Source organism: Amblyomma mixtum, chromosome 5, assembly GCF_055824585.1.
Source record: "Amblyomma mixtum isolate Tamu chromosome 5, ASM5582458v1, whole genome shotgun sequence".
Classification (NCBI taxonomy): Eukaryota; Metazoa; Arthropoda; class Arachnida; order Ixodida; family Ixodidae; genus Amblyomma; species Amblyomma mixtum.
This window is the reverse complement of record NC_143016.1, coordinates 4,928,140-4,940,165: the sequence shown is the minus strand read 5'-3', so window position 1 is coordinate 4,940,165 and position 12,026 is coordinate 4,928,140. Positions and strand designations below refer to the sequence as shown.

The 12,026-nt window shown below is 46.2% G+C and overlaps 1 protein-coding gene across 1 annotated transcript; it reads left to right on the top strand.

Annotated features, from left to right (window-relative positions):
* The first annotated feature begins 7,766 nt into the window (after positions 1-7,766).
* Positions 7,767-11,711, top strand: LOC149341208 (uncharacterized). Its single transcript, XM_089543150.1, has 2 exons — positions 7,767-8,020; positions 8,680-11,711. Exons 1-2 carry the CDS (start codon positions 7,959-7,961, stop codon positions 11,636-11,638), a joined length of 3,021 nt encoding a protein of 1,006 aa, XP_089399276.1. The 5' UTR covers positions 7,767-7,958; the 3' UTR covers positions 11,639-11,711.
* Positions 11,712-12,026: the final 315 nt, after the last annotated feature.

Sequence of the window (12,026 nt, the reverse complement as noted above, 5' to 3'; positions counted from 1 at the left end):
TTGTTTCTCGTCTGCTGTCTGCCAGCGCTGTGTTTCCCATAGCCTTCGCAGCAACAAATGTTATTTACGAGCAAATTTAATTGCAAAACTGCGGATGCTCCTTGTTTTCCTTACTATTTTTTTCGCTTCAAACACAGTTGCTAGTGAAATAAAACATTTACTCATTTTATTCGCTACGTTTTTCGAAAAAAATTATCAGAGCCCTTTGTCGTGCAAATAAATGTTCCCGGGCCGCCACCCTGCTGTAAGCGGCTGATTCCTCGTTGCGTCAAGCGGCGGTGTCTCATCTGACGTCACTGTTACAAATTTGTGATCCGATTTGTGATCGTTCCGTAATATGGCCCCAGGAAGATAGCGACGGACATTTCGACCAAGTTTTCAAAAAACGGCGCCCTACCTCTCGAGCGATTTCATTACGCATGTATAAAGGGGCACTGAGGACAACTCCATGCAATTTTTGTTCTGCGCAAAGATAGATTGTGCGGTTCTTTCTGGGTACGTTGATGTTTTTCTGACGCATGCAGTTACTCGCGAAATCGCCCAGTGACGTCGACACAAGTAATACATTTATGGTCTTTGCTAGCTTATAAAATCCCTCTGTTTTTTTTTAAACTAGCGTCTTTGGTGTTAAAGTGCGGTGATATATTTATATAGGCAAATTTACATTTCTCAACAGTGTCCCTTTAAACAAGTCAGACAGGAGGGTGCACCAATGATCGGACAAGACACCACGGGTATTCACTTAAAAAAACGCCAGACGGCCACTTTGCGATTCATAGCAAGAAAAAGTACGAGCACATCAAACTTTTATGATCCAGAATCAGTCAAGAAGGAGGACAACAGGCTGCCTGCGAAGATCTAGGAAGCTACGGCCTCCCAACATGAGTCCGGCGAACAGCGCGTCAGCACAGCTTCAGAGGCCCAATCGGACAGAGAAGTTGTATTTTTCCTAGCTACTTCAGACAGATAGCCTGCAGATTTTCGTAGTTTCTCCGGTGCTAAACCTAAACTTTTTTTTTTTTTTAAGGCAGAAGCCTTTAATGTCTCATCGTTGTAAGCAGCAGTTGTCGACCGAAATTGTCACGCTTTTCAATTGGTGGAAACGGTCGTGACGTCACAGTGCGCGAATTTCAAACGGGGCCAATTGTACTTTGGCTAGTAACCATGCAACCAATTGAAGGGATCGTATAGTTATGCTCCAAGTAAGTGGGACTGAGCTTAGTTAATTGCTTAATTACCCAATTAGCCTAATTAGCTTTACTAGTCAGGCCGTATAAATAAATAAAACCGATTACGAAATTCGTCGAGCTCAGGAATCGAACCCCGGTCTTCGGCGTGAGAGACGAGTATGCTATCCACTCCGCCATGCCAGCTCGATGGTTTGGAATGAACAAAGGCGCGTCTAGTGAATACGGTGTCTTCACTCACTCTCATCCTCCTCCATTCCCTTCCGGCGAGGTTTAGGTGTCCACCGACAAATGAGAGACAGATACATTTCCTTTCCTCAAAAACCAATTTACCGACGAGCGAGGCGTAGAACCGAATGGGCGATGGCGTTCTATGGACTCCTTGGCAGCGTTGCAAGACGCTGTCGCGTTCCACTCTTAGGGGCGAAGCTTAACATCTTAACCACACATCAGTGACCACACTTTAGGTCAAAAAAGTGCCCCCCCCCCCCCTGAATTTTGTGACACAGTTACTGCGTAATTTCCTTTCCTCAAATACAATTTTCATTTTCTTCATTACGGCTCCTCTTTATCTATCTTCTTTCACTCCCACTTCCTCCCTTCCTCTACGGTGCGGTTCAGGTGTCCACCGAGATGACAGAGAATTACTGCGCCATTTCCTTTCCTCAAAAAGCGTTGCGTTCAAAGGGAAAGACATCGCGCCGAACGGGTGGTGGCGTTCCGTGGACTCCCTGGCAGCGGAGGAATACAGGCAGCACACCCATATCTTCACCGATGGTTCAACTACTAAAGAAACCTCTTCATGTGGCCTCTATGTGCCCTCAACAGGCCATGCCCTTTCTTACCGGCTGCAGCGGAGGACATCCTCTACGACAGCTGAGCTTCACGGCATTAAGGAAGCTGTTTCTTACATCCTGCGCCGAACCGCCGACCGTTGGGTTATCTTCACTGATTCGAAAGCATCTCTCCAGATCCTGGCCAACCTGCTGAAGAAAACGAATCACCAGCCAGTTTCCCTGGACATCGGATATCTACATCATTTAGCTATTGTTGCAGGCCACTGCATAACATTTCAGTGGGTACCTGCTCACTGTGGCATTCAGGCTAATGAAAAAGCAGATGAAGCGGCCCGTAAGGGCCATCAACATCGGAGATACATTAGAACTTTTTTTACGAAATCTGATGCGTCCCAGGTGGCCAAAAGTTTTGCTTCCGAAGAAATGTATCGGCTTTGGAGTTTGCCGACATATCAGTACCAATTTCTTCACTCAATCGACCCACATCTTAGATCAAGACTCTCACCCAGAATTCCTCGACATCTGGAAACACTTTATCATCGACTTCGTCTTAATGCTGCATATACAAACGGCTTACGATACCGTTTTAGACAAATGGACAGTCCGCACTGTGACAACTGTGCCGCAATTGAAACTGTGGAGCATATCTTGCTTGAGTGCCCTGCATATGCTAACGAGCGTGCGTACTATGAACATTGCATGCAGAAGCTCTGCTCAGTGCCCCTTACAATGTACAAAGTTTTAGGTCCCTTAGCCTGCCTTAGGCAACAGAGACTTGCAATGACTTTTCTATTCACATATTTTAAAGACATTGGACATCTCGATAAGCTTTAAATTCACTAGCACGTCACCTTCATACATTCTTCATGCAGTGAACTTCGTCAGCCCATTTGACGGACTATGCACTCCATCACTCCATAGGTTACATCAAAACTCGCCATTGCATCCTTAGTACCCATTTCATGGCCGCATTTTATCTTCGTTTTTTTTTACCTCTTCCACTCTGCTCTCCTGTCTTTATCTCCCAAATTCCCCTCCCTACGCAGAGTAGCATGCCAGCGATTTTTAAACGCCGGCTAAATTCTCTGCTCTTCATTAAAGAGTCTCTCTCTCTCTCTCTACAACGCGTTGTCGCGTTCCACTCCTAAAGGCGAAGCTTAAGCGTCATTAATTAGCAGTTAATTAGTATTCAGGCATTAATCAGTAATTAACCATTAATTAGTGATTTGTCATCACTTAGTAATTAGTACTCAATTACATGTGACGCCACCAGTGCCACAGAAACAGCGAAGGTGGTGCGGAAAACGCTTCCGCCTCTACCCACTTTAGACAGTCAAGTGCCCCCTGAATTTTTTTTAAACAGAACAACATTTCGTTTCGTTTCGTTTCGTTTGTGATGTTTAACGTCCCAAAGCGACTCAGGCTATGAGGGACGCCGTAGTGGTGGGCTCTGGATAATTTAGACCACCTGGGGTTCTTTAACGCGCACTGACATCACACAGTACATGGGCCTCTAGAATTTCGCCTCCATCGAAATGCCACCGATGGGTCCAGGCTAGAACACGCGTCTTTCGGGTCCGCAGCCGAGTGCCATAACCTCTGAGCGACCGCGGCGGCTCAAAGCTAATTGAGATAAACCTATGGAGGACTTTCACTCATTGCACTGTTTTTGGCACGGGCATGCCAAGCACAAACGGAAACACTGCCTCTTTTCACCGTGAGAAAATGGAGGACAGCTCTGCCAGGCTTCCTGAGGATTCCCGGATCCAGACTTATCGCCGCAGCCAGCAGCTGCCCCGGGTCTCAGGACTGAGCGGCGCTCAACGGAGTGCCCGCGTGTATAAAAGGGCAGACATTTAGCCGTCTTTGCAGAGCTGCCCAGCCAACGGACTGGTGAGTGCGCATCGCTTCTTTCGCTCCTAGCCGCCATGGCAAGCAGAGCGCTCGGCTCGGATTCCAGCAACATTCTCGTTAGAATTTTACTTCTTTGTAGTGACAGATGAGGCCGAGTTGGTTGATATTTCTTTGCAAAGAGGCCAAAGAGCATCCATTGTCTGGATTACGCCCGCGTTCTCAACAGCCCATGATTGCAAGTTAACTCTTGATGCTTCTTTCCGACGAATGTACGAGCACTATGGAAGGGAACATTCAACATTCAAATGCCATACGTATTTTTACTTTTGCAACGTAAATTTAAAAAATATTAAAAGTTGCATGCTTTTAGAAGAAACCTACTTGGAAAAAAGTATCTTTATCACGCATACTTGGTGAGTGGCCGCTGACTGTGAGCTAATCACAAGCTCCGAGCATGTTGCTCCGACCAGGGCACATCGTGCTTCTTCTGAATTATTGCTTGCAACTATGATCCGCAACTGCTTCTGCTTTCACATCTGCAACTTAATCCGATATAGGACGGAGTGAGCTTTAGAAGGCGAAAAATATGCGGACGCGTACATTTTGTGTAGCGGGGCAGCATTCGGTAGAGGTGGCACCGGAGATGCCGGTGATGTGTCAGGGCGCGTAAACAAGCGACCACTTATAAGCGAGGTCGGAAACATACTCTGAAGAGGACAGTCATCACCGTCGCCTGTCCACAGCAACTGCATGGCAATCCGCCGCAGGCAAAGAGCTCAGTTGCAATGTGCCTTGCATGCGCCACGCATAGACCCTCGCGTCGCCTGCCTGTTTCCAAGGCGACCCCACCGCCGCCGTTGATAGCCCAAGCGTGGTCCACGAGCATGCTTAGTACAACCGTCCGCATCATCATTGTAGCGCAAAGGTGCCACCGGATTGAACTTTAGCGATGTCTCGGAAGAGCGGGTGCTCTGTTCCCCTGAAACTTCTACTTGAAGCGGCGAATCCACCTGGCTGCAAGGCCCAGTGAACGGGCAATATAAAGCTTACATACTCAAAATTATGGACAAAAACATTTTTGAGGGGAAACCATTTATGAACGCAGTTTTTTCATATAATGTAAGATTTCACTATTACAATCAACATATGCGCAGATGAATCGACGGCAGTCCTGTAATTGTTTTTTTATTAATGTTTTCGCTGTCGTCAAAAGCGTTCCCCATTGGTTTTCTATGGAGATTTTAACTCTTAGTTAAAAATTGTTCGTTTGGTACGCGGCGCAGCGTACTAAGGAAACTGGCTCCCTTTGTTCAGCCAGCATTTCTTTCATTCAGAAAATACTTTTTCGCTCCGCTGATATCTCCAAACAGTTGAGTAGAGCGATGACTGTGCACATAAAGTTAACATTTATGCGCACGATCTCCTACTCACCTTCATATGCCGTGTGCAGCTAATTATGTACTATGTCCCAGTACTAACCCGAGCAGCACAGGTAATCGGCCCAATATTGGAAACGTAGGGTGGCCGCAACTAGGCAAATGACAGGGTTAATTGGAGAGGAGAGACATTTGCCCTTTAACAGGCGTAGACAGGCTGATGATGATGATGATTGCCAAAGGCCGGTTTTACAAAGGACCAAAGTGAAACCACCCGTTTGCAATACTGTGCCGATTACCTGCGCTGCTCGGGAAGCCTCTAAGCTGCGCCAAGTTTTGACTTTTCTGCTCTTCACCTCTTCCTCGGAACGACACTTTCATCGAAGCTTTGAGCACTAACCGTCACATTCATCTGTCCTGCTTTCTGGTGGCCTGGCCGCCTATCGGATCCTCTCCGCGTGCCTCGAATTGTAGCGCGCCCAAGAGCCGTCTTCTTTCCGTAGCTCTTTTGTCACGTTGCGACGATCGGCAGGCAGACAGAGCGGGTCCTAAACGTCGCAAGCTGATCCTATAATCTTCCTCAGACAAGTGCACTAAAGATTATTTCTGTTAGCCCGTTACGCCTCTGGCGGTGCGGGCCGGGCAATTTTCTTCTCAGTTCCTTTTATCTGCCCTTTCTACTCTTTGTTGTTATCACTGAATGTCAGCAAAGGCGCATGCTTAGTCTCGCAGAAGTTCAACGGTAACTTTGGTACAGAGACAGGTGATGATCTTTTGAACCTGTCAGCGCTGCACACATTAGGAGAGTGATGTCTTTGATGTTCATGATCAGTACGGCGCTCCTACACTTGCGACGTTTTGAAAACGCATTCAGGCACCTCCCCTCCTCCCCCACCCATTTCGAGCCGCACAGTGCTGGTGATTATCTCCTTTCTCTTTCAGACGATGAGGCTCTGCTTCTTGATCGCGGTGGCCGTTCTTGCCGCAGCAGCAGAACGTGAGTCCCCCATATGTACTACTCTACACTGACGGCGCCCTTCTGGGCGCAGAGATGCCCACTAACATCGTAAAACTTCGCCTGCAGGCGCAGCCCGCCCCGTTAACTGTGCATGTAGGCATTTAGTGATGAAGATGTGGGCGTTTTGTACCGCTGTAATAGATGAAACGTCAAAATAACTTAGCAAACTTTCGCTTTATACAATAGTGCATCCGAGAGTGCAAGAAATGGACTGCCTTGTAAATCTGCGCTGCCACTTTTATTTGATAATTGTTCAAAGCTCACAAAGAACATCTACCGGCATTCTCAGCTAAAAAAAAAAGTTGCAAGCTGCTGAAGTCTGTTCATTGACAATTCACAGAACCCAGAGGTGCCAAGATTTTTTAGAAAAACTACTTGCTTCAGAAAGTGTTTAGACTTTTGTTGGTTATTTTGTGTCGAAACGCTTGCTATCGCAATGAAAAAGAAGTCTTCATATGGCTTTTAGGCTGAGTTCCTGCCATTTTGTTATCCCTCACACAGCACACGCAGAATGAGGAATGATGTCTTATCAAAAATAAATTAGCGCCTCCAAATCTCTCGCTAACGTATGCTAAAGCATATTTTCTATACAAGCTTCACAAGCTGGTAAAAAGCACATTTCGTCATTACTTTAACGCAGATAAAGGCTTCAGCGTGAATATGGTGGTAAAAGTGCCATAACTTCCGGACTATAGTTCGTACCTGGCGTATATACTTAGGACCCATCATTTCAGTGTAAAATCCAATTTTACCCGGTTCTTTCATCCAATCAAATTCCTTAAAATTCGAACGAAACCCGATTTTTACTTGAAAATACGCCTTTAGAGAACGTATTTTGCCTGTGCACACAGCAGAAGACATTGCACGAAAAGTGGTGGATATCTTGCGCTTATTCCAGAGTGGTGCTTGTAGTTAACTGAAGGCTTCAAAACCCCTTGTAACGCTTTATTCAAGACGTGACTTACTTTTAAGATCAGTTAGAAAAGTACTTCGCAGAAGTGAGAGGCAAAAACACTATAGAACCAAGCAGACATCTCATGGGCTTCATTGTATCAATGCTTCCTACGATACCGACGTCTTGTTCAAAGTCTTGCGCGTGCAAATTGGTCGCCGTGAGGTTAATGTTTTTGCAATCAAGAGGCTGTGCAGGTCTTTCACGGATACGGACGTGCTCCACCGGAGATGGTAATGCATGCGGCGAATTAATTTAAATAAATGAGGAAATAGTGGAAATACCTGATTCGGCAAACTGTAGTGCAACCTGAAATTTTGTGTCCCGCAAGAAAACGAGCACCTGCTGTAAAATTTCTGTTGCTTCAAATATTTCTCGAAAAACCCCATTTATGAAACTTTTCCGAAAGTAACTCCAGTTAGTACCCGAATTTATGTTATCGAGCGATTTTTACCTCCGATTTCAGGAAAAAATAAAAAGGGAAAACGAATCGCCTTACTTATGCACATTCCGCAGGGCTCAGTTCTGCCTAAAAAATATTCTGCAATATGAGGGTAGTACATAAAAGACATTTAGTGCTTCTTAGACCTATAAAGGTTATTTTATGCAGTGCAGGTGCGGTGTACAACTGTGCTAGTCTTGTATTCAATTTCTTTCTCAATTTATTGTTCGATGAATTACTTTCAAGAAAATGAAAACTGGCTACTATAGCTAAGTCTTTACAACGTTTGTCAGTCGTGCAATCTGGTTCATGGAACCTGGTGCTCATCAAAAATGCGCGTTGACAATTTCTATTTCATGTTCCTGGCTTGGCACACAACAGAATGTCATGGCCGGTAAGTCCGAACTTGTAACTTTACTCCCTGCTTCCTATTTTTTTTTTTTTTGGCGACATTAGGCAAATAGGTTTGACTACACACTCAAAACAAACAAAGAAAACCCAGTATTGAGACGATGGGCTGAGAAACAAAAAGTGCCGTCAACACATACACGCAACTTGTTGTGTCAGCGGTAGCGATCTCTTCATCAGTCATGTGCCTATATTACTAATAAAATCGGCACTGAAACCGTGCACTGTGACACTCTCGATGTTATACTTTAGTTAGAAATGACCGCGTATTACGGAAAAAAACAAACCGACATATCAAGGGCAGTAAAAAAAAACTAAATTCGCGTTTTAAAGAATTCAAGTAAAATAAAAGCTTCTTAGCACATTGGGAACATGTCATGAATCTTACAACATTTTTTTTAAAGCAGCCATAATTAAAGTTCAGGGCGCCTGCAAGCAAAGAAGCATAACGCATCATAAATAAAATATTTGCGCTCTGTTCTAGCAGAAATTGTACAACAAAAAATATGCCCTCTAAAAGAGTACACTTTGCTTAGAAAGGACACTTTGCCTGGAAAAGAAGATTATGAGTAACACTTATCGAATATTTAGCATTTATCTTCATGTCCTCCTACGAATGCCTTGTTCATAATTCCCTCCTTTCAGTGCACTGACATCTTACCAACAAGAAACCATTGACGATGAAGCATACGTTGTGGACACTCTCAAGGACATCGGTAGAACACTCAAAGAAAAGTTTCTTGTCATAGGCAACCGGATTCAAAACAAGACACAAGAGCTCAAAGACGCCGCCGGCGAACACGCCCAGCAGATTAAGGAGCAGCTCAAAGGACTTGGTGAGCAGCTCAAGAAATCTCGTGACGCGCTTGCTAAGAAACTGTTCGACCTCTTCAACCCGGCTAAGTACTCGGAGTACAATGGAAACATCTTTCAGACTCTAGCCTCGCTTGCCACTCTCCGCGAGAAGCTGCAGAAGTTCGTCACCGAGGTTCACTCGGCTACCGGCGAGAAATGGGAGAAACTGAAAGCGCTCATCCATGAACTACGGAGCGAGATCAGGCAGAAAGTGCAGGAGCTTCTCCATGGCTCCAGCGGTTCCGCCACCTACAGCGCTCTCGACATTTATGAAGAGGATGACGACGACGAGGGATACGTTGTGGAAACACTCAAGGACATTGGAAGGAGCCTCAAGGACCAGTTTCTTGTTATTGGTAACCGTATCCAAAACAAGACTCAGGAACTCAAACAAGCCGTTGGCGAACACGCCCAGCAGATTAAGGAGCAGCTGAAAGGACTCGGTGAGCAGCTCAAGAAATCGCGTGACTCCCTTGCCAAAAAACTGTTCGAGCTCTTCAACCCGGCTAAGTACTCGGAGTACAACGGAAACATCTTTCAGACTCTAGCCTCGCTTGCCACTCTCCGCGAGAAGCTGCAGAAGTTCGTCACCGAGGTTCACTCGGCTACCGGCGAGAAATGGGAGAAACTGAAAGCGCTCATCCATGAACTACGGAGCGAGATCAGGCAGAAAGTGAAGGAGCTTCTCCATGGCTCCAGCGGTTCCGCCACCTACAGCGCTCTCGACATTTATGAAGAGGATGACGACGACGAGGAATACGTTGTGGAAACACTCAAGGACATTGGAAGGAGCCTCAAGGACCAGTTTCTTGTTATTGGTAACCGTATCCAAAACAAGACTCAGGAACTCAAACAAGCCGTTGGCGAACACGCCCAGCAGATTAAGGAGCAGCTGAAAGGACTCGGTGAGCAGCTCAAGAAATCGCGTGACTCCCTTGCCAAAAAACTGTTCGAGCTCTTCAACCCGGCTAAGTACTCGGAGTACAACGGAAACATCTTTCAGACTCTAGCCTCGCTTGCCACTCTCCGCGAGAAGCTGCAGAAGTTCGTCACCGAGGTTCACTCGGCTACCGGCGAGAAATGGGAGAAACTGAAAGCGCTCATCCATGAACTACGGAGCGAGATCAGGCAGAAAGTGAAGGAGCTTCTCCATGGCTCCAGCGGTTCCGCCACCTACAGCGCTCTCGACATTTATGAAGAGGATGACGACGACGAGGAATACGTTGTGGAAACACTCAAGGACATTGGAAGGAGCCTCAAGGACCAGTTTCTTGTTATTGGTAACCGTATCCAAAACAAGACTCAGGAACTCAAACAAGCCGTTGGCGAACACGCCCAGCAGATTAAGGAGCAGCTGAAAGGACTCGGTGAGCAGCTCAAGAAATCGCGTGACTCCCTTGCCAAAAAACTGTTCGAGCTCTTCAACCCGGCTAAGTACTCGGAGTACAATGGAAACATCTTTCAGACTCTAGCCTCGCTTGCCACTCTCCGCGAGAAGCTGCAGAAGTTCGTCACCGAGGTTCACTCCGCTACCGGCGAAAAATGGGAGAAACTTAAAGCGCTGATCCACGAACTAAGAAGCGAGATCAGGCAGAAGGTACGAGAAATTTTTGTTCAAAAACCAGGTACGGCTTTATACGCCCATAGTGATGAAGATACGGAAGAGCCAACTTCGCCTCTGGCTAAAAGGGCTCTGTCTCTTGCTACGAGAATGTTCTCATTGAGATGGCGTTTGGCAGTGCTGCAAAGGGAATTGGAGGAAGGCGGCGAGGAAAAATGGAACGACGTGAAAGGAAAAATTGACCGCCTCAGGAAGGAAATTCGGTACCAGACAGAGCTTTATTTTAATCGAACAAAGCCAGCACCTGCATTGTATTACGCGAGCGAAGAAAATGAAGAAGACATGTATGTTCTAGACACACTGAAGGGCGTCGCTAACACATTGAAGGAGAAATTTCTAGTCCTCGGAGAAAAGATTAAGGCTAAGGTTGCTGAGCTCAGAGTAGCCGTCGGTGAGCAAGCTGTTGTGGTTCAAGAGCAGCTAAATGAACTTCACTTGCAGCTTCAACAAGCCAGAGAACAGCTGAAAAAGCAGCTTTTTGATCTTTTCAGACCTTCACAGTATGCCTCCTTCAAAGAGAATGCGGTGACAATTTACGAAAAACTGGGCGTACTTCGTGAAAAGCTGCGAAAATTCCTTGAAGACGTTAAGAACCTTTCTGGGGAAAAGTGGGAACGTGCAAAGGCAGCCATTGCTGAACTCCGACAGGAGATCAGAGAGAAAGTGCAAGAGCTGCTTGGCGCAGAAAAGAAAGGGCCTGCTTTGTACTCAGCTGAAGACAGCACCGCCAACAAAAGCCTGAAGGACACACTGAGAGACGCAGCGACAACACTGAAGGAGAAGTTTCGGGTTCTCGGCAAAAAAATACAAGCAAAAGTGGCCGAGCTCAGAGGTGCGGTTGGCGAGCATGCAGTGAAGGTCAAACAGCAGCTGGAATCCCTCAAGGCTAAATTTAACAAAGCTCACAGTGATCTCATGTCGAAGCTTTATGATATTTTCAGGGTTGCACAGTATGACGCTCTCGACGGTGCTCAGAATGAACAACAGCAACTGTCGCCACTGGAGCTGAAGCTGGAGCAACTCTTGTGCGTGACTGGAGCAAGTCCTGTTGAAGAGTGGCCGTCCTTGGAAGGCCCCGTTAATGAGCTGCTCCAAGAGATAGAGGCGTACCTCAAGAAGCACGAATAGGTACTGCAGCAATTCCAGCAATCTTGCAGCAAATGCGTCGTTTTCATGAGCTAAATAAATTGTTTACGATGAACATCAGTTTTTTTTTCTCTCTCTCTTCGTGGTTTGGTGAGAGCGAGGTCTTCTTTTAAGGACCTCAAGCTGTCCCTTCTTGGGCAAATATTGCGGATGATGCAACTTCTCCGCAAAGACAGTTCGCCTACCCAGCTGACGTCAGCAGCCACTCTAACTCGGCACCGCATAAACCGAGTGTTCCTCACCAAGGAAGAAAATCCTCAGATCATTCACTTTGTGAACCGGTACGACAGAATGAAACGGCGGTATTTAATCATTCCCCAGTCATACATTACAATTTCTGAAAAATTGACCCGTATCTTCAGACACAGCG

Excerpts from the sequence above, each read along its gene's own strand:
- LOC149341208 (XM_089543150.1), top strand. The coding sequence starts at position 7,959 with ATGCGCGTTGACAATTTCTATTTCATGTTCCTGGCTTGGCACACAACA. Across the intron at positions 8,021-8,679 it reads ACAACAGAATGTCATGGCCG|TGCACTGACATCTTACCAAC; the intron begins GTAAGTCCGAAC and ends CCCTCCTTTCAG.